This window comes from Leptodactylus fuscus, chromosome 2 (genome assembly GCF_031893055.1).
Source record: "Leptodactylus fuscus isolate aLepFus1 chromosome 2, aLepFus1.hap2, whole genome shotgun sequence".
NCBI classification, from domain to species: domain Eukaryota; kingdom Metazoa; phylum Chordata; class Amphibia; order Anura; family Leptodactylidae; genus Leptodactylus; species Leptodactylus fuscus.
Window position 1 is genome coordinate 213,251,430 of NC_134266.1, and position 23,855 is coordinate 213,275,284.

At 40.6% G+C, this 23,855-nt stretch overlaps 1 protein-coding gene across 1 annotated transcript in view; it reads right to left on the reverse strand.

Annotated features, from left to right (window-relative positions):
- ERICH6B (glutamate rich 6B) overlaps positions 1-23,855 on the reverse strand; it is a 102,103-nt gene that overhangs the window by 28,627 nt on the left and 49,621 nt on the right. The window contains exons 8-9 of the mRNA XM_075263135.1: positions 15,925-16,007; positions 12,327-12,482 (exon numbers count right to left, since the gene is read on the reverse strand). Of these exons, the coding sequence (XP_075119236.1) occupies positions 12,327-12,482; positions 15,925-16,007 (239 nt within the window). The remainder of the gene's footprint in view (positions 1-12,326; positions 12,483-15,924; positions 16,008-23,855) is intronic.

Genomic DNA, 23,855 nt, shown 5'->3' on the forward strand with positions numbered 1-23,855 from the left:
CGATCGAACATGTGTTCGATAGAACACTGTTCGCTCATCTCTAGGAATAATGAGATGAAACTTCTTCTTTGTGTCTTATCCCATAGTTATGTGTTGAAACTTATGTTGGAATTTTATATCCCGTTATGCTAATTATTCTAACGTGTCTTCTTCTTGTCTAAAAATTTACCATAAGAGACCAGAATCCTTTTCCTGAGCTGACTCAGATCACGGTTATGAGGGAAGGTAACTCATCTGGTCTGTGCCGTATTTTAATCTTTGTATATTATTCTTTATAATTTGTATCATACAGAAGTGTGCACAATATCACACTAGCTTCCGTTCTCTTTTTTTGTAGTCACTGATCCGACATAGAATTGTCTTAGTAAAGCATTTGGTGTTGCCTTCTTTAAAGCCGTACCCGACCCCTTAAGATAGTTGGAAAAACATATAGTGCTATAAGAGGGGTACGGTAGAAGGTTTTTCTTGTTAGGACTGTGTTGTTAGCAACATTTTGATCTTAAAAGTAAAATTTTAGGTAAATTCTGATAATCTGGAATTTTGAGACGTCCATCCAATAATCCGGAATATAGTGTGAAATTGTGTTAAACATGTATTTTAGTCAATGAGTGGTCACAATGTGTTAGATTATGTGAATCGTGAAATGAATGGTTGAAAAATGTTGATGTAATGAAGAGGTGCCAGAAAGTGGCAGGAAACAGGAGGTTTAAGTATGTTGCCTAAGTTTAGGATGTCAAAGAGATGGAACTTGGAATGTTGAAACATAAAGTGATGTGATAATATGCACATAATAGGATGGGTATCAGATTTTAGGGTGAAGCAAGTGGAAAGGATTGTGCAAGAAAGTGAACATAGGTTGAGATAAGCTGATTGAAACCAGGATTGTCCCCATTGTAGGAAAACCGTTATTAAAACGTAGAAACTTAGTAAGGTGTCCGAATTTGAAAACGTGTGTGTGTGTATGTTGATTGATAAAAAGACGTAGCACAGATTATCTTTGTCATGATGTTTTGATTTTAGGAAAAAGGAAAAAAAGAGAGAAAAATTCCTTTGAGTCTATACGAAGAGAATTAGAAGTCACTCCCATACCTGTTGTGTAATGTTCTGTGTGTATGATTGTGTTGTGTGACCAGGAGATTGATTGGATCCCTCCGTTAATGTTCCTGCTTTCTCTGCTGATATATATATATATATGTTCTGAATATGTGCCTAACCTTATTGCATTGATATTATGAGATTGTACAAATGTGTTTCTGTTTCTTTAAGAGAGATTGCTGAAGTCTGTAGTCCTACACAAGACACAGCTATGAGATACAGGGGAGGATACCCAGCCGCAGCTATGAGTGGGATAGGCAGCTATGTGAGCTGCAGCATGATAAGATAATATTGGCTCTTCTTGTATTGTCTAGCTTTGACCTTGCTGTATATCTCTCTCACAGAACATGAAGTACTTGTACTTTTGGAAAAAAAAACAAAAAAAAAAACGGAAGACCAAAAGCCATTGCTAATGAATATTGAAATTAAATGTTATTTTTCCTCAGGTCCAGTCAGTCCACGTAACATTAAGATTGTGTTAAAGTTCATTTCTCTGACAAGTCACATTTGCTTGCTGCATTGGAGGGTTTTTTGTTTTTTTTTGTTTTTTTTTCCAGGGGGGAAAGACAGCACAGCCATTGTTGTTTGTTTTCCTGCACGCCCCATCCTATTTGTTACCGTTGGCAGCTGCACCTATTCTTTCATTAGGGGTGACCATCTTTAGTATCCCAGTCCCTAGCCTCTTTCAGCTCTCACCCCACCTGTCTGTTAGGTCTTCGTGTTTAGAGAGCCAGAAGTTGTCGGGGCCAAGTTTAGCTTGGGAACAGCTGACCAACACCCGCAGGCAGGGCCTAGTCAGCCAGTAGCGCCAGGGAGAGTTTTCCTACCCCATTCCCATAGAGGTGCATGCAGCATTCAGTATATGGTTGTTTGGGCATTGACACAACCGAACCGTGATGTTGTCAATATCTTCAGGGGGGGGTGAAGAAGCCTAAGATAACTGATAACTTAAGGAAATTTTGCTGATATGAATCTATTGATAACTTTTTGATTGAGCTCTATTATAGATGGTCTTATATTTGGGAAAGATGATGAATCCTGCATCAGATATGCCACAGCCACCGTATATGAGGTAAACCAAGCGTAAGGAGACCTATTATGGGACTCCACGGGTCTCAGGTGAACTTGAAGCCATCGCTTGAACATGGTACAATGTCTGAGGGTAGGTGTTGGATATAGTAGAATTATGGTCCGATCTGGAGGGCAAGAACTTTTGTGTGATGGAGACCCTGCAGCTGCTCATAGGTTGGTATAGTCAGAAGTCATGGCACACACCAAGGCTGATACGAAAGAAAGTAGAGGTAGCATGTGGGCAGACACTGCCATTAGCCCGGCTGCGGAAGCCTAGGGGACATGTTTTACTGATAAGACCCAAACCTTTTAGCTCTCTTTTCAGGTTTTATGACACTGATAGACCGAAGATGGTCCAGGAGGAGAGGAGACTTGGAAAGAGGATGTACAAGTCCTGGTGTCTGGTGGTAAGATAGTATGTACTGAGAACATTGTTCCCACTTATGGCATAAGCAGCTTCTTACTAAGTGTACTGTTTAGTAGTAGCCATGTGTGACCTGGTGAGCGGAGGATGGGCAGCTGCAGGATTTAGCATCACTATAGTCAGATATATATGTGAGCCCGCACGGCATGTGCTAGGCCAGAGAGCCAGGCCTGAAGCCCTTGTACCTGTTCCAGAGATTGCAGGTTGAGTATATACAGTGAGACGGTATGAGTACGTGCTTGTGTGTAGTTGTCTCCCTTCAGGATGGCTTGGGGCATATCTGGTGAGGAAAAACCATCACAAACAGTCCGTGTACAAAGTCCACTAGTTCTGGGGCAGACGTGTCTACGCGTGTCATTATTGGTTACCTGAATCTATTGTCCATAAGTATGCGGTGTGTTTCACACTAAGTTGAAAAGAGGAAAATTGATATTTAGCCCTGTTTTTGGATTGTATTTTTATAAACGTTCCAGATGTAATATGTTGTGCTGACTGACTATGTGACGAATCATCAAAGACATATGATTAATGTATATTCTCGAGTTTTTCCCTTTTTCCTCCAGATTCTAAGTCAGTGGAAGAAACCTATAAACTAAAACCCAAAGATTGGATGGTGATAAGGAGATATAGGAGATTCAATGGTCACTTCCGGTTCCTGTTGATCGCCAGTACAGCTGTGAGAGTATAAGGAAAACCTTAAACCTTTGCCCACTTGATGATGTTCTTAAAAATAAATGGGACAATAAACTGTTAGAGGATATGGACCTTGAGAAGAGGAAATTTGAAGACTGTTGGATATATCTGAACTTATACTTCTGTTATGTTTTTATAGTTATTATATTCATATTGTTTATAGGTCTGACAATAGTCAATGTATATGCTTTTTATAAGATCTGAAGGGTATTTTCTTACAGTCCGGTAGTGAGAGATAGGGACAGACATTCCACCCTGCATTCCCTTTGTCTGGAGCTGTTTCAAGGGGGGACTATTAAGGTCATGTGTATATACATGCTGGTAACTATACCTGTTTTACTGCCAATGAAACATCTGGAGTCAAACTAGGCATATTTGGCTCTGACTTCTGCATGAAAAACTTTACCACACCCTCCTCCTCTCTCCAAAACCGAATAGCTATAGATATGATCACAGCAGAAAGAGGTGGAGTCTGCTCCATGATTGGTGAAGAATGTTGTACTCACATTCCAGATAGCACTGTGTAGAAATTTCAGGGAAAGAAAAATATAATTTAGGGGGGAATGTGAAGGTAGACCATGTCTATTCTTATTTTTATACATGCTTTATACTGCTTAAGAAATTATATTTTTCTTTGTGCAACGTTTATACATTAAGATGGCGCCTGTATCCGGTACCACACCCAGATGCTGACGCACATGATCGTCATGTGGTTTACAAGAAAGACAGTATCATTTCCTGGGAACTCGAAAGCTAAAAGATGTTGAAATTTAAGAGCCAATGACTGATCGCCAGTGTATTCGGATAAAAGACGTATATGCTTACAGCCTGCCGTTATCTTATCTTTCTTGCATTCCTGTATAAAAACTGTAACTTCCTCAATAAACCTCAGTTCTGTGTGAACAGGCATCACGCTCGTTGCATGGACTGGGATTAACCCTGACATATGTGTCAGAATTCATTCTAGTCAGCGCGCACATGCATGATTGATTTGGAGCAGGTGACTGACCACTGTAAGTGACCCGTACTCTGGCGGGGATTCTCCCTCAACAGTAGATACCATCATCCTGAGGAAAAACATTTCGCATGTAGGGGTGAACATGGTCCACAAGGATAGATGCATACTTGTGTTGATCCATCTTCCACAATGATGAGTGCACCCAGATGGCTGATGACACGTGTCTTCTGCGATTGGTTATTTAACGTTGACGTCAAAAGTAGGCAGTGGTCACATTAATAAGACTGGATTGTGTAGTTCGGTGTGGATTGTCATATATTAGACTACGCTTTTGCCTAAAAATGCTGAAAAACAGTTTTTGGGTAAGACACACAGCAAAAATGTTGCTGAATGACTGAAAAGGCATCCAGTAGCATTTACCCCTTCAAATTCAAAACCTCCCTTAGACCGGATGCAGACGGCCGTGCTGTGCCATGAATTAAAAGCACGGGGGACACGGATTTTGCTCATGTGTGTCCCATGAATGGGCCTTGCTTCCGTGGCTCCTTTCATTAAATGAATTGGAGCCATGGAAGTACATGTCGCAAAATAGGACATGAATAGGACCTTTTCTATATTTTGTGGACTGGAGTGTCAGCCTGCATACGAGATTGTGAAATTCACGGTTGTGTGTACAGGCCCAAAGAAAAGAATGGGTCAGTTTCCGGTGTTCCCGTTCTTCTTCGCCTCGCTGCCCCCGCCTCCCAGGTTAGTGTTTAAAGAGCTAGGAAAAAGGTGGTGCTTGTGGCTTAGGAGAGTGTGGGCGGGGAGAAGTGACGTCTCCCCTCCCAGTACCCGCCCACACTCTCCTAACCCGCCCACACTCTCCTAACCTGGGAGGCAGGGGGCAGCGAGGCGAAGAAGAACGAGAACACCGGGCACCGGACCAGCCATCTCTGCAGGTAAGTGGACACCAGGGGGGACTAAGTAGCCAGAGGATTAAAAAAAAAAAATCCTCTGGCTACTTAATGATTAAAAAAAAAATCACTACCCTGCATGGATTCTAACAATTAAAGCGTTCAATTGTTAGTTTCCATGCTGTATAGTGAATAGGATTGTTTTTAAAATCCGATCTCCGATTAGTAAAAAAAATCCCATTGACTTGCATTGGGATCGGAATTGGGATCGAGATCGGGTTCGAATGAAAAATGATCGGAAATCGGATTTCAAAATCGATCCTGAGAAGTCAAGATCAGCTCAACCCTAGCTGTGACATCACAGGGTTGGCTGGCTGCTGATTGGTTGCACGCATGACATTGTGGGTGATCCGAAGTTTCCAGAGTTCCTTGCCCCATGTCCTAACATTTGCAGCAGCCATTTTATGAAAAAATATTTCTTGAAATTCGGATCAAATTCCACTTAGTCAGCTTCAATTCGCTCATCTCTAGTTATGACTTATAAGCTGCATTGTGAGATAAGATATGATATAGAAACTGGGCTATACATTACATGACTGCCCACGACTCTATAGTCTCTGTAACTTCAGGACGTCAATGTAATCTGTAAAAATAGAGTTCTTTGAGAAATACAATTCCCTTCAAGATTTTGTGTTTGAAAGAATGAAGCACATCTTTACATGTTGTGTTAAATCTCTGATTAACGCTTCATCAAAAATACTTTTGTTGGTTTTCTAACAAGGTCTCTTTTGTTCTTGCCAACATAGTACTTACAGAGTTTTAACTCTCTAATTTGTATTCTCTTTCCATTGTGAATGAACACACAGGAATAGTATATGTCAGGTTAAATTTATTCTGCTAGCGCCATGTGGAATTCGATTAAGTGCAATTGGCACTTTGTGCCTCTGGGGCAAATCTCAAGACATTGAGAAGCACTGCAGTTTTAGCTCAAAAATGGCTTTCTATTCCAAGTTACTGATTCATATTTTCTTTATCTCATTTCACTTATTTGTTGTTATTCAGAAAACAATTCATATGCATCTGAAAGTCACAGATCATAAGAAGAAAAAAGGTTATGTTTATGACAGCGCCTGCCTCGGTAGTACACCCCAGAGAGAATTAACCAGGCTTTGCAAAAATCCAATTTTCACATTGGAAATAAGTAGCACACAAGCATCACAGCAATTCACATTGGACCATCTTCTAATCTCTTAGAATACTGTGAATCATCGAGATTATTTATGTGCTTCATCAGGTCGATGGGATTAGGATTCAAGAATATTTAGTCATACACTTTGCCATTTACAGTGTTAATGTGCTACACTGTACACAGAGAGGTACATAGTTACACAAGTAAACAATGAATAGAGAGGGCGAATGGCTTAGTATTATATGTCCAGCCTTTACGCCTTTTTGTGGCATTTATCTAGACTGTAATTTAGGAACAGATCATTGACCATTCAGGGGGTCCCATTGGATCCCATGACTTATTTACTTAAATTATCTCCAGGCATTTGGGCAAAAAGATGTCTCGTTTGTTTCTCTACTTATGTACTGCAGTGAAGACTCTTATTGCCCGCCATTGGAGAGATGCGCTTCCCCCCATGAGATCTGAGGTGATTGCCCGTATGAGGGATATTCGCAGCCTTGAGTTTTTGACTGCTACATTAAACCACACGATTGAGGCTTCCAAGTCTGTTTGGTCATCCTGGGACACCTACTGTGCATTGCATGGTCTTTGATGTTGCTCAAACCTTGTACCCTCATTCTCTATCTCCATTCCTTCCCTATCCTTTATGTTGTGTCGTTTGTCTGTCTTGGTCTTTTCCCCATGTTTTTTTGTAATTTGTGATAATCTTGTGGTTCCCTCATTTATTACACCACATAATGTGGTTATTTTTTCTTTGTTGTATGCCTTATTGTTGAAAAATTTTATAAAAATTACAGTAAAAAAAAAATAGATATACCAAGATTGCACAATGATATATTGCATAAGTCTAAATGGAGTCTTGGACTGTACAAAAAGTGACTCTACAAATGTATCTATGAACGGTACCAAATGAAGATGACTAAGTTCTGTGTAGTGAGACAGTGGTATTCTGGGGAAAAAAATGTATCCTAATTGTAGAAGGGAGAGAAAGGGTGAACTAGAGAGAGGGATTCTGTGTTGAAAGACAAGAAGTAACACTGATATCAGAACAAAGGCGCACTCTTATCTACATCAGTTATACAACTTATGGGCACAACTCTTATGTATGAGGGTCTGGCGGTTTGGCCACAATTAGAATCTTCTACAGGTACCTGATGAAGGCCATACTCAAGTACCGAAAGATGTTATACAGTCATTACAATAAAGCGATTTCAATCTATGACCATATTTCCTTCCCTACATGGAGAACAGAGCCATTAGGATTGGTATTTTCATATATTACTTCCATGACATGAAAAAGTGAACCACCACTTTAGAGACTGGTGTTTTCCTGTGGAATACCCCACCACACTATACAGTTTTATATTGACTCTAAAACACCACCAGGCTGAGGCCCCACGGTGCAGAAACACAGCTTCTTTTGTTGCAGATTTTGTTGCGGATTTTTGAGTCAAACCCAGGAGTGCATTGAGCAGAAGGGAGAAGTATAAGAATTTCATATATATTCTCCATTCCCTCTGTAGCCATTCTTGGTTTGGCTAAAAAAAACCGCAACAAAATCTGCAACAAAATAAGCTGCGTTTCCGCACCGTGGTGCCTCAGCCTTACACTATTTTACATTTAGGCAGTTTAAGGACTGAAGATAAAGTATAGATGCCAATACCACATCAGGGCTTTAACACACGTGACCTCTAAATGTGCCTGACATGTTAGTGGCATCTATACTTTATCTTTAGTCCTTAGACTGTCCGAGAATGTGATTTGAAGCAACCGGTGAGAATCTATTAAAACTAAGGTTTTCTCTGCGAGACTTAGCTAATTCCCCTGCCAGCATAAGAAGCATCTGTGTTATTAAAAAGTTCCAACCTCTTAATAATTCTGGCACAATTAGGGAGCTCTCATGCAACAAAATGTTAATCTATGACATTCAGGACTGGATTTCAGATTTCGGATATAGCTTCTAGATCATTTATCTAGGGTGAGTTATAGTAAATTTAATTTATCTGGCCATGGCGTCCTTGCTGTGGCCCATCTTAATCTCTTCCCTGCTCTGTCCATTTTTCTCAAAAGTGCTGAGCATGTCCAAAAATAAAGAAATTGGCGCAATTTTGATGCAAACAGTTGTGACCCACAAATGTGCCACTTTTGCCCCATAAACATATCTATTTTAATAAATTCTCCCTATAGTTTTCCATTGAAATTATGGTGCACATACACAATTTAATGTATATATGGGCTCACCGATTTTCTCCTAAATGCTTGGGGGAACTAGATTTGAGCAGTGGTATAACAATCATGGTCGCAGGGGGTGCAACCGTGACCAGGCCCGGTGGGGTACGGGGCCTGCGGACATCTAGAGATGGCCGGGGCCCTAGACCAATATTATAGCAGTTGGGGAAAACCTGGTTCCCTGACTGCTATACATACTGTTATTGGAAAGGGGCACTGGAATATCGTCAGGCCCATTTCCAATAGATGGTAGCCCAGGGGAGGTGACTGAAGATAATAAATACATATACTCACTTCTCCTGAATTCAGCTTTTTTTCCAGGGCCATTCCGTCATGTGACTGAGGCCACACTGAGGCCTGTGATTCTGCCCCAGCAAGTCACATGGGGTGCAGAGCCATAATGACGTCAGTACACCCACATGTGACTACTGAGGACCAATCACAGGCTTCAGCAGGGACGTCTGAAGATGGCTGAAGATGCCAAAGACAGCCTGACTGAGCCAGGATGCCAAGGAAAGGTGAGGCAAGGTGAGTATTAGTGTTTGTTATTTTTACTTACATTTCCTGGGCCACCGAATATTATACTCTGGGTCTGAGTAGACCTCAGAGTATAATAATAGCACTGGAGCAGAGGGGGGGCTGTTGGGAGCATATAATACTGTGTGGCGGACACTGCTTGGACTATAATACTGTTTCCCAAAGCACGCACCTCCCAGTATTGTTTTTACATGCCAGGCGCTGCTCGCTCATCATATTCTTGATGACTGCAGTTATGGGTACTACAGCTGTATCCCTTTTAAGTATCTGAGATACCGCTGCACCCGTAACTGTTAAAAATTTGCTGTAGGGAGGGGGTAGGGGCCCTGGAAAAAGTTTGCACCCAGGTCCACAAGACTTTTGTTACGCCACTGGATTTGAACATATTGGATTTCAACATGCCGGATTTGTTTGTTCTGCTGAGTGAAAAATCACTGTAAGGCTGCATGCACATGGAGTTACGCCGGGCTTGTAAAAATACTCATTCACAGCCGTACACGCGAGCGCTGCGGACGGCTCCCGAACACTTCCCATTCACTTCAATGGGAGCGCTCGTAACGCCGGCACTGGCTTCTCTCCCTCTTCCGATTTTAAATAAACATGCATGTTTGGCTGGTAGTTGTGGTAGTGCTGCTTAACAGGTGTCAGAGTTTCATATTACATATATTCTCAATATTCTTATTTGGGGAGTTATGCACAATGGCTATGTGAATCAAATCTCACTTTATGGGGTTATTTGTCTATCTATCTATCTATCTATCTATCTATCTATCTATCTATCTTATTCCTCAACACCCTTTGCGAACGCTCAGTGGACTCCACTTTTTGCCATCATATAATATTTGCATAAATCCTTATGTATTAATATGGGATAATTCTTTCATATATGCATATATTTTTCTCTGTGTTGTGTCAGAGGCTATCCTGTCCTGTCATCTTTGGATTCCATGTGAAATACAGTATATTCTTTATTTTTTTAAATTATCCTCATACATTCTTTCTGATCTAAAACATTATCCATTTTTAAAGTTATTTCCAGAACTTAAATCGGTTTATCCATGAACATAACCGTAATTAAATGTGTAGACAATTAAAAATGGTATATAATTTTTTTGCAATTATAAATAATTAAAAATGTTGCAGTTTTAAAAATACTCTCTAATCATCTTGGCAGTGACATTGTTAGGGAATAGCCAGATGATAATTCCCCAGAAGCTGCTGGTGAACCCTGGAGGAAGGGGCACAAGAGACAGTGAGCCCTAAGCTGAAGCCCTCCACTTTCCCTTCCTATTGCCAGACCCTATCCTAGGTAATAGGCGACAACCACGAAGACAGTCCCTCCCTGAATACCTGAAACACAAAACGCAGACAAGACGAACAACAACAAAGGGAGGTCAGCTAGCCAGGGTTCGGTAACAGTAGAGCGATGCAGTGCCAAATCAGAATCCAAAAGAATAATCAGTAGGGAAGCCAGTGGTCAAGGATCAGAATACAAGTAACTAAACAGCAAGAGATACCAGCAAGCAAGAGGCAATAACCAGCACCAGTGTGACTGTGAGCCAAGACTAAATAGGGGAGGAAGAACCCGCCCTGAACCTGATAGGAAGGAAAGCTGTCAATCACAGGCAAGACAAAATCAAACACTTAATGGACAGAGGCAACATTGGCAGAAGACGGGTGTGGTGCAAATGCAATCACAGAACTAGAGCTGAGTTCACACAGTGCGACTAAAAACTTTACGCAGATTATCAAACTGCACACGCCTCCTGCGCCGCAGGACGCGAGCAGAGGGTGGCGCAGAGGCCCGAACAGGCAGAGATGTTACAGACATCCTTTTCCTTGATCAATTGACAATGTATATGACCATAAATATAGTAACTTTCTATGGTCTGGAACTTGTCAGAAACCCAGCCATGACTTCTTCATTGTGGCCTGTTTGTGCATGTAGTATTCTTGGCTGGGTTTCTGCATTCCAATAGTTGTATTTATAAGCAACTGATCAAGACAAAAGATTGTCAATGCTAAGATTTATAGAGGTAATCTTTAAAGGGATCCCATCACTCAGACACTATTTTTTCTAAGGACCACGTCGGAATAGCCTTAAAAAAAAGGCTGTCTCCTACCTTTCGTTGTCTTCTCTGCGCTGCCGTTCGCCTACAATCCTGTTTTTTTTCAGTATGCAAATGAGCTCTCTCGCTGCACTGGGGGTGGGGCCCAGCGCTAAAACAGCACTGGGGGTGTGCCCAATGCTACGAGAGAATGTAGTAGTGCCACCTTACTTCCTATATTTTTCGAACTCTCTCCAGCGCACCTCCATCTTCGTCAGCAGCGTCCTCTTCAGCCTCTTCTTCTGGCAGTGGCTTGTAACTTCTAGGCCTCGAGCCCTGGGCAGAGCAGACTGCGCATGCTCACAGGCCACAAGAAAATGGCCGCTTGCACAGTATTGCAAAAAAAAAAAAAACAGTTTCACAACTGAGTTTCAAAAAATGAGTTTGAATGATAGGATCCCTTTAACTGACTACAAATCTGGAAATGGTTATTTTAATGGGAACACCTTTTTATTTATTGAAGAACCTTCTGGAACCCCCACCGATCAGCTGTTCTAAGAGGATGCAGCATTCAGACAAATGCTGTAAATGATGTAAATGTAAATGCTGTAAACTCCTCATTGCTTAAACATAGTCAAGCAGCTACACTGAGCCCTATTTACTTGAATGGGGGCAACAAATAAGCCATGTGACCTATGCAAGTGAATTTACATGGCCTGTGAAGTAGAAGCAGCGCACACCCAAGCGTCACTGTGGTTTGGAACAGCTGACTGGTGGGGTTGCTAGGTGTCAGACCTCCACCAGTCTAATATTGATGTACCAGCCATGGTTATTCTCTTTAGTGAACAGTGGTCCTTCTTAAATTTGTTGATTTCTACCTTTTAGGAGAGTCCTAGTACATTTTATTAACCTTTTTGTATGTGTAAAATTCAAAGGGTAAGTATTATAATACCTTTTGTGAATTCTCAATATATCCTGTATTCATCTAGCCCAAGCAATGTGATCAGCATGTAACATTTCAGCCCCTCTACTACACTATGTACTTATTCCTGATACATGGCAGTCTTTACAAGGTAACTCAAAGAATGATAACTCAGAGATTTGCCAGTCAGCCCTGCTTGATATAAGACTCACTTTTCTCCAGCGCCTTGCTTTAAATTGTCTTTTAATATACCATTCAACTTACCAAAGCTCTCCGTTATGATGGTAGCAGGCAGCATGGCCATTACTCATGAAAATGGCTTGGATCTGTGGTTTATTTTCAGCATCCTCCAAGATGATAAAGATAAACTGGGTGGGTTTTGAGCAGGCAATCAAGATACCAATATTTCCTGATGGATATCTGATTTTTAGTCAAGGAAGAAGGATTATTTAAGGCACCCAGAAAAACATAATTTGTTGCCTGTAATGTAAATCATTCAGTGTAAGACGTAGAAGCCAAGGTGTAGTGATAAATGCAGAAGAATATTAGTATTAAAAAACTTACACATCATATAGTCACAGACCTGCAATATTAAAAAAAGTGAAATGCATAAAAGACCATAAAATAACAAACCTTCAAATTATAGAAGGTGTAAGACTTTGTAATAATTTACATTTGCCTGAATTTACTAATGACTATATGGATTTGTAGGCTCTCATGCCAGTAAAGCATTTAGAGGAGTTGTATGGATCAGAGGCAGTAGATCCTCATCTGTGTTAAATGGAAAAGCAATATGTATTATATTTATCAGATGGATTGTGATGCAATGGATAGTTTTTCTTCAACAGGCTTTTTCTGCAGTCTTATATTTATTTTCTCTTTTTTGCCGTATCCACTCACAATGTATCCTAATACTAAAGGACCCTTATGGTTTCCACCTAAAACATATAACTGACCACATTTTAGTAAATCTGAAGTTAGAAAATCTGTTGAAATCTGGCAATTATTTGTCCTTTACAAAAATGTTATATTCCCTCTAAGACATGTTTGTAAAAGTGGCAGCTAGGAGAGCCTCCATATTGTCTGTCACCGTCATGTCAGTTTAATCCAGTTGCCAGCGTATAAAAGGGACATCAGATTCTGGAGAGGGAACAAAAATTGGCTCACCATGCAAAAGTTTTCTTTATGCCATTTCAATTTATAAAGGACATGCAAAGGACAAACCTATTTTGTATACAGACCCCACTGTATACAAACCACAGACCAAAAACCTATTCCTGTAATATAACCCATAGGATGTCCATATTGCAGGTTTTTTCTTGATTACGTAACTCTCTAAGTATACCTCCTGAAAACATCAGATGTCAGAATTTGATCTTTCTAGTATATAAAATACTGAACTAGACTTAGATATATATTCATTAGAAGCTCAATAGAAGAAACATTTGAGAGACAAGCATTCACATTGGATGTCTTTGCCAAACAAGAAAGCATCTATGTCTGTATTTAAATCTATATGTCAAGGACTTTCTTGTGAGATTGTATAGAAAGCATTGGCAGCAAACAGAAATGACGAACATGAAAAGATGGAAAAGACAAGCTTTTGTCTTTCTTTTCTTAATGTCTCCAGAGTATGGGTACAAAAATATATTACCATCTGAGACATTTTTCGAATACTGAATGTATATGACATAAACGCCTGACAGGTTGTGGTTCTCTATATAAGGCTTCCAGTTATTGTAAGAATGGGGACCCTTTATTCCCTGATCACACACCAGGTAGGAGTAAGACCTGCATGTGTCTCTCTACATTGTAAATTATGAAAGCTGCTGAAATTGTCATGTCTCATTACTCTCATAGAACTACAGAGAGATATCTACATGTATGACCAGATCTTCACATAATGTACTCTTTGCTAGAGTACCACACTGAGGTTATGAGACCCCCTTTTCTGAATATATGGGACCCCAGAAATAGTCACAACATGTACCCTCAGTACTTACCCGTCCCTGATCTTGCCATTCCGTGTAATGGAAAATACATGTGAGTTGGCACCAGATACAGACCAACATGTCTGGACTGGCACCTGATGGTTTGGGGCCAAAGAGAATGGCATCATGGTTCACCCATTTTCTACATAAATTACAATTTATTTTTTTTTTCAGCAGTGGTCACAGTCATGGTTTTATCAATTGTATATGGGTGCAAATAAAATGTTATCAGATAAAATGATCAATGAACCATTTGATTATATCAAATATAAAATACACAGAATAATCCCTATAGTGCTATACTATGTAGCTATAGTGCATTTCTTGTGCAACTGTATGGTATCTCTGCATTAAAATGCATTATTAGGTTGTGCTTTTAGTAAGAAATGTCTATGTAATGCAGCTTTATATTGAACATGCCACACATGATCTATCTTAAACATACATCGGGTATAGTAGGTCCCATTATATGGTTTGCGTGTTATATTACAGCAAGGAGCTTGGTTTCTGCACTAGTATGCCTGTTTGCATACGTTCTAATGCTCATAAACAGCTGCCATATCTTACTGCCTCATATCACAATGTATTGTGGTAACATGACAGTATGCTTGGCTTTGTATTAGGCTGAATGGATGACTACAATTGTAATTCACATTTTAATAAACACAGTTATTAAACATTTTTCTATGGCAGTGCGACAGCATCACAACAGCCAAGTACATTGTAAAGATAAAGGATTATTTTACATCAAAGCTTTTCATGGTAAACATGGGCCATTATACTTAGAAATATCCAACAGCATGTGTTTTGGGTGTTTCCCGTGACCAGGACCATCATTAAAATGTGGCAAACTGAGCCAATTATATATTCCTGCAGAAGCTCAAAGAGTAAAAATGGAATAACAAAGAAAAATACAAAAAATTGCACTTACAAAATCTATTCAAGTTAAAGCTAAAAAAAAGTGTAAACTATTTTGGTAAAAATAGATTTATTGAGAATGCTTCTATGGATTGCTGGCTCCTGTTAATATATAATGACCCATTGAATCCATGTGTTTGGGGTTTTTTTGTAGTAAAGGGTTGCTTCTGTAGTCTTAGGCTATGTTCATACGAACATTACTAATGTCCATCAGTGTCATCCATTATAAGGTGACAGCAACAAACATTAACTGTAGCAGAGTAAAGAACAGTGTTGGGCTTAGATGTCTAAGGCCCACCCTATCACTACTAGTGTACAAGCTATAGCAAAAAAGTCACGCCACTTTCCTGGTCTTGTCAGATTTATCATCTTTTATAACAGTTATTTGGAATAGATGATGGCAGAAGTCTACGCTAGCAATGAGCTGGTGTGGAGTTCTGTTTAGGGACACAGACCATGTAGAATGTGCCTCATTTCACCAGCTGATCAGCCCTTTACTGGCTCCCATATAGTATAATGCCCCTTTTACTGGACCAACACAATATAACACACCATGTACTGGGCCAACACAATATAACAAACCATGTACTGGGCCAACACAATATAACACACCCTGTACTGGGCCAACACAATATAACACACCCTGTACTGGATCCCTCATGATGTAAAGCCCCCTTTACTGGCATCAACATGATATAAAGCACTCTTACTGGTTCCCACTTGATGTAATGCCCCCATATGGTATAACACCCCCTTTCCTGGCCACCACATGGTATAATGTCCCCTCTCCCAGCCTCCATAGGGGGGACCTACCCTTACAGAAAGACCGTAGTAGATAGTAGTGTGCACAGTGCGGCAAGGATTTGGCACCACCACAGGCTGAACTATATGGGTACAAAGGTTTTTACTACACATAGCTTGTAAACAACACTATTTTTTTGGGGGTGGGATACAGAACCTGTCCTGTTCCATCTGGAAAGAGGATGAAGGAATTCTGCCCAGAATTGTAACACTGGTTGATGGTCTCCCTGGGTTTCTGTAGAAATAAAATATCATAAACTGTAAGTGAATAGTGTTTGTTCTTGGTGTGCATTCTAGACTGTACTGTGGTAATAAGAATCTGTAAGTCTAACTAGAGCAGATTTATTAATTTAATACAATTGGAGATTTTAATTTGATTAAAAGGGTCTAAAAGCAAAACTGTTTTAGTTGCCCATAGCAACCATCATAGCGCAACTTTCATTTTGCATTCTGCTACTGAGAAAAGAAAGCTGCATTGTGATTGGTTACTATTTCCAACTAAAATAGTTTTGCTTTTAGACCATTATGCTAAATCTGTCCAAAAGTACAATAAGTAATACAGTATACAAGCCCAAATATTGTAAAAAAGATGAAAGGGGCCAACCAAGGCAACATCCATTTCACATATCAAAGATGTATCCATTGACTTCAACAGAACAATCTGCAATTTGGGTCTACACATCCCACTTTCTAATAAGAATAAGACTCAGTTTTTAACTTTTGGTCATGCGACTTTCAACGTAATATACACTGCCTGGCCAAAAAAAAAATTGCCTTGTGCAACAAGGTACCGTTCCACCCCTGATATAATTTTGAACTGTTAATGTCAGGAATTTGCATATATTCTTGAATATATATAATTGAGCTGTAGCCTGTCAAGTGCAGATCATAATTAAAGGTGTGAAGTGATGTCTATCAACGGAAGAGCTACCAGAGGAAGAGATGTTGGTGCCTTCAAGAAGGGGCAAGTCATTGGATTGCATCAGGCCAACAAATTGACCAAGGAGATAGCCGAAGTAACTGGTATCGGACAGAGAACTGTTCAGCGTATCATATGAGCATGGCGAGATGGTGCAGAACCCCCCTCCAACCGTGGAAAGTGTGGGCGTAAGACTATACTCGAAACTCGAGGTCGTAGGTCCCTAAAGCGACTGGTGAAGAATAACCGCCGGAAAACCACCTTTGAGCTCACACAGATGTTCAACTCGACAGAGAGACACATTTCGGAGCGAACAATGTGATGAGAACTCAAAGGAATGGGTCTCAACACAAAAGACATTGGTGACAGAGACCAACCGACGTCGGCGCCTGTCATTTGCAAGAGACCACAAGGATTGGACCCTAGAGCAGTGGAGAAAGGTCATGTGGTCAGATGAATCACGTTTCACATTGTTCCAGAGTGATGGTCGTGTCCGGGTGTGACGAGAAGCACACGAAACACTGGAAAGTGCTGGAAAGGAACCTGCGCTGTCACTCACCACCCCCAACGAATCTGCGTAACCTGGGCTCCCTGATACTCGAGAATTGGATCAAAATCCCTGAGTCTACACTACAGAACATTATAGACTCCATGCCGAGACGGATGCGTGCTGTTATTCGTGCTCATGGTGGCCCAACTAAATATTAACACTCGCAAGTTTTTTTGACCAGGCAGTGTATTCATGACACTTGCAAGAATTTTTCCAACCAGTCCAAGAGAGGGAACCACTGAAACGACATAACATTCTCAGCAGCCAACAATTTTAATGTGACTTTTGCATGTACAAAAGTTGCTGCGGAGATTTAACCATTGAAAATTCACAAAATACACATCAAATATGTTTTTTCTGCTGCTTGTCCTCAATTGCCAGAGCTCCCCCATATATAAATTTGACCGTATAACGGAACAGCTCATATAACTAGAAAATGAATGAAGTAGCATACCAATAGAATAGATTACTCAACGCTATACATAATCGTGTACATTTCACTAGATATTGGATATATTCCATCTAATGCTGTAATAAATTGCAATCAATAGTTTCTATACCTGGGCTCACCTTCAAGAACACATGTAGTATAGCAATGAAGAGAAAGTGACAACAACAAGAAATGGCGATCAGTGGAAATGATGAAATTGTGGGAACAGTTGATCCAGCTCTTAAATCTCAGAGATGTGACCTTGTGTCAGTTTCAATCATAAAACAAGATTGCTATCTTTTATCCAATTTCGCAGATCTTTTGTTCAAATGGAAAATGTGTGAATCTAATAATATGTGAAAGAGACCGAAGTTGGAAGGCCAAAATAGAGGCTGTTGAAAAAAAGATAATCTGAACCATCTTCACAAGAGGAATTATCACAAAGTGACACCTTAATACATGGCAGCTGTGAAGACATGGCCCTCGCTATGACTGACTTTAATGTAAGAGCTAAAATCTCTAAATAGGGTCAGCGGATAATTTCTTATCTGTTGGGGGTGTGGGATCTAGCTCTATAATTGTATGAAGTAAAGGATCTGGAAATTGCTTACCCAGCAAATGCTTTCCAGATTGTGTATTGGAAGTCCTATGTCACCTCTCATCTGGGAATGGAGGAGGTTTTATTAACCGGAGACATCGGGGCATGTATTAAGCTGACACATTTCAGGAAATCTGGGTTCAAATGCTACAGTAACTGTATACTATTTAGGAAGGGGGGGAGGGGGGATATTTACTACACAAGCATGAAAACCTTATGACTACTAATACCTGGATACAAGGGATCCCAAGAGAGTCTTTATTTGACTCCATTACAAAAGTGATGGTCATACAAAATGAGTACTATCCCTATTTTTAAATAAGACTTTCTTAAAGAATGTTGGCTACCATTATACAAGGCTTAACCCCTTGCTGTAAACCTCACAGCTATTGTTGTTTTTTTCATTTTTGCTCTTCACCTTCTAAAAAGCCATTATTTTCTTTTATTTTTTCAGTTCACGGAGTTGTATGAGGGCTTATTTTTTGCAGGACAAATTGTACTTCATAATGGTGCCATTTAATTTTATGTATTATATACTGGGAGCTATAAAAAATTCAGAACGAACATTATGCATTTATTTCATAGGTTTTGGTTTTATGGCGTTCATTGTACAACCAAATCACATGTTAGTTATCTTCTACTAGGTATGCTTACAGCAATACCAAATTTTATGTAGTTTTTGTTATAACACTTTAACAATAATCCAAAATTTTGAAAGATAAAAAAAAAATTGAGTTAGCCTATTTTAATAATAATAATAATAATATATATTTTTTTTAACTTCATGGTGTGACACTGTATAAAATGTCTTTTTTGTGGAGAAAGTTGTGCTTATTTGGACCATTTTAGGGATGACATCGTATGACATTTTGATTGCTTTTTATTCAAGTATTTCATCAAGGCAAAACAGCAAGAAAAAAATGCAGTTCAGCTATTTAAATTTTTTTTTTCCTGCTATGGTATTTTCTTTATGGAATAAATATTTTTATATTTTTATATTTTGGCCATTTTTGTATATGAAGATACACAATCGTGTGTGTGTGGAGAGGTATTCATCAAATGCACCTAAAATGACTTCACTTACCACTTACCCTACATGTAATATTTTATTTATTATTTTTTTATTTTATTTATAGACCCACCTTGTGGCTATGGCAAAGGTAGGGGTCACATTTAAAGTGCCGACATATACCATACTATTACTGTGCATGTCGGCAAGGCGTTAAAGAAACCTGTGAGATCCTTTTCACTCCCGCAAACCACCATCAATAAGTTACATTACCCCTCATGTTTTAAGCCGCCATGTACAAAAACAGAACTTTTAGTATATCTGCAAATTAAGCCCTTCAAGTCAAAGAGGTGGAGAGCGAATGATAAAAGTCAAGCTCTCCATGACCCAAACCAGATCCCCCAATCTTATTGACATCCCTCATCCCTAGTCCAGCAGTTGCAGTGGACATAAGCAGGATTGAGCACTATCAATCACAGCAGAGTGGGGCACACGGTGCCTCAGTTGTTAGCACTGCAGCCTTGCAGCGCTGGAGTCCTGGTGTTCAAATCCCGCCAAGGGCAAAAAAACATCTTCAAGGAGTTTATATGTTCTTCCCATGTTTGCATGGACTTCCATCCCATATTCCAAAGACATACTGATAGGGGAAAAAAAGTACATTGTGAGCTCTATGTGGGGCTCACAATCTACAAGAAAAAAAAATCACAGCAGAGTGATAGGGTTGGATGGTGAAGAACTCAAAGTGTTTTTCCATGAATTTCAGGACCCATGGAGAAGACAGGGGAAGGGAAAACAGAAAAAAAAAACAAAAAAAAAACACACACTCACCTGTCTCCAGCGCTCCAGAATACCACTCACATTTTTCACCAGTTTCTTTATTGTGGCCACTGAGACTGCTGATTGACCTCACAGAACTTCTGGTGGCAACTCCACAGCACACACCAGACAGTGGCCGTGGACACCAACGCGCCAGGAGACGGTGAGAATGGTTTTCTGTTTTCACCAGCTTTCACCCTGGGTACTAAATTTTGTGGACAACCCCTTTAACTACTACTGATGGGTGTGAAATTGAGCGGCTCTGTAGCAGCATACTGGTATAGTCAACATATATTTTTTTGGATTAAAGTGCAATCTTGCTTCTGAGAACTTTTATACTCCATGCAAATGAATTGTTTGGGCCATGTCTACCAGTGCCCCTGTTTCAACCCGTAGTCACTGCACAACAGGACTTGCCAATCATTGTGCCTTAGATTCTGAAAACAGGCAAAAATGTATGCTCTGACATGGTTGCTGAGGTCCCTTCTCTGTGACAATCATGTCACATTCAAGTGAATGGGGCTGAGCTGCAATACCAAGCACAGTCCCTATGATCTGTATGGTGCTGTACTTGGTATTCAGTGACAAGGCTGCAGTGCTCACCTGAACACTGCACGCTGTTCAATCAGATGATCTGTGAGGGTTATGGGTGTCAGACCCCCATTCATTGCATATTGATGACCTATCCTTTTATAAGATTATCGATATGTAAATCATAAAAATATCAAATATAATAAAAAAAACCCCTTTGGGTATTATTAATTAATTATGCCAAGTTTAATATGAAGGGGTATTAGTTTACACTAATTACAATTATCAGCTGTCCACAATATAGGGGATAACTGTCTGATATGTTGAGTGCCAACCACTGTGTCCTGTATGAAAGGGGCATCAGGTCACACATATCCATCTTCTTTTCAACATGAAAACCTGGGATTGCATGTAGAATATCCCTTTAAAGGGATTCTACCACTAAAACACTTTTTTTTCTAGTTACCACGTCGGAATAGCCTTTAAAAAGGCTATTCGTCTCTTACCTGTGGAAGTGCTCTCCGCCGCGCCGTTCGTTCAAAATACCGGTTTGTACCGGTATGCTAATTAGTTCTCTCGCAGCGATGGGGGCGTCCCCATCGCAGGAGCAGCGATGGGGGCGTCCCCATTGCAGCTCGAAAACCGACCGCAGCGCCGCCTCTCTGGTCTTCGGTGTCCTCCCCTTGCCTCTTCAGCGTCTGTCGGACGCCTGCGCAGTATGCTCTCTGTTCGGCGAAGCTTGCCGAACGTACTGCGCATGTGCGAAAGTGCGGTGCCCGCACTATGGCTGGGATCGCAATTTCGCGCATGCGCAGTACGTTCGGCAATCTTCGCCGAACAGAGAGCATACTGCGCAGGCGTCCGACAGACGCTGAAGAGGCAAGGGGAGGACACCGAAGACCAGAGAGGCGGCGCTGCGGTCGGTTTTCGAGCTGCAATGGGGACGCCCCCATCGCTGCTCCTGCGATGGGGACGCCCCCATCGCTGCGAGAGAACTAATTAGCATACCGGTACAAACCGGTATTTTGAACGAACGGCGCGGCGGAGAGCACTTCCACAGGTAAGAGACGAATAGCCTTTTTAAAGGCTATTCCGACGTGGTAACTAGAAAAAAAAGTGTTTTAGTGGTAGAATCCCTTTAAAGTATGCTATTTGCATGTTTATAGCATGTACAGGGTTAGGTGAATGCTGCATACCCATACATGAAAATATGGAGACTGACATCCACGTATTGGATCTAATTGCGAATGTTATATAGGATGTAATCTGTGTTTACCAGTGATATAGCCTGAAACCGATTGCATGAGAATAAAGATACTAAACACACAGCAGAGATTTATAATGCAAAGCCTGAAGGTTTATTCAGTTGACTACACTAGGGCTCAGTAATTCTGGGTCTGTTGAGTTGTAGTCTTAGATAAGACCCATCCTGGCTCAGTGACATAGAACTGAGCTTGACATCTTTTTATTACAGTGTCAGGCCAGCCGTCCAAATCATTACTCAGCTCATTCATACAGATAAAATAGCCGTCATTTTACTCTCCGGAGGGATACATTATCTGGAAGTCACTGTTATATCCAGTGCCAACCCTGTCAATTAATTGTAAGGAAGGTGCAGGGGGTTATGAGACTGGTGTCACAAGCTGAGTCCGCACCAAGCCATAAGGTGTACAACCATATGGTCATTTAGTATTGTTGTGTTTGACAGATACCTGGAGGAGAATAGAACATATTGAGAGAAAAAGATCACCTAATGCCTTCAGGAAAAACAGCATACTTCTGTGTTTTCAAGCTTTCAGCATATGCATACGACATCATTTTTTGTATAACACCACTAGTGAAACATACATTAAATAAACAATTTAAAAAATAGTCTTACGTTGGGTTCACACTAGCGCCCGGACTTCGTTCTCAGGTTTCCGTCTTCTGCATGCAGAAGACGGAAACCTGTCATGCCGAGTCTGGCTGTGAGCGCCGGTGAGCGTTTTATGCTCTCCGCGACGAAACCGTTTTTTTTTAAACCGGACACAGAGTATTGCACGTCCAACTCTGTGTTCATTTAAAAAAAAAAAAAACTGTTTTGCCACGGAGAGCATAAAACGCTCACCGGCGCTCACAGCCGGACACCTTTCAAACCCATTCAAATGAATGGGTTTGAAAGAGTCCTGCAACTTTCCGTCTCCTGCTCTGTTTTGTGCAGGAAACCGAAACCTGCAAAACGGACTCTCAGGCGCAGATGTGAACGAGCCCTTAGTTGTTCAAGTGGGAGAAAAATGGTATAACCTAAAGTGCCCAAATATTTTCTTATTCCGTCAATTGTATGCCGTCTTCACATCTCCATAATGGCCTCCATTTTACATGGCCTCCACCAGAGGCCTGTGACCTATCTCATTATATAGGCATGAAGGGAAGAACATTAACTGTATACCGCTGTACGAAATAGTTCTACTACACTATTCCATTTTTTTTTTTTTTTGTGCCATACTGATAAATACCAACTGGACAAGTCAAAAGAAGCTATTTGGCCTCTTTTGGAGCAATGTAGTGCTATGAATATGCTTAGCAAGTAAACCAGGGGCATATGTTCTAAGCATAGAGTCCTATAGTTTGGTACATTATCTTTAACCACTTCCGGTACACCCATAGACTATTTACATCCAAATAGTGGTTGCCTTGTTCTGACAGGACATGTCAGTACGTCCTGTCAGAACACAGAAGCTGCACGGAGATCGTGCAGTTGCTGATACTGGGAGCCGGAGCTTCCACAGAGAAGACAGGGAAGGTTTATTCCCTTTCCTGCCTTCTCGATCGCTGTGTATACAGAGCTCAATGAGTGCTGTATACACAGCTATGCGTGCCACCATGATGGGGCTGCCCTCTGACCCAGCGGTCACGTGATCCGCCAGGCTTAGTGTCTTGCAAGAGCTGCTGGGTCCTACAGGACCCAGATCAGCTCTGTATACTATATACAGTCCTATGAAAAAGTTTGGGCACCCCTATTAATCTTAATAATTTTTAGTTCTAAATATTTTGGTATTTGCAACAGCCATTTCAGTTTGATATATCTAATAACTGATGGACACAGTAATATTTCAGGATTGAAATGAGGTTTATTGTACTAACAGAAAATGTGCAATATGCATTAAACCAAAATTTGACCGGTGCAAAAGTATGGGCACCTCAACAGAAAAGTGACATTAATATTTAGTAGATCCTCCTTTTGCAAAGAT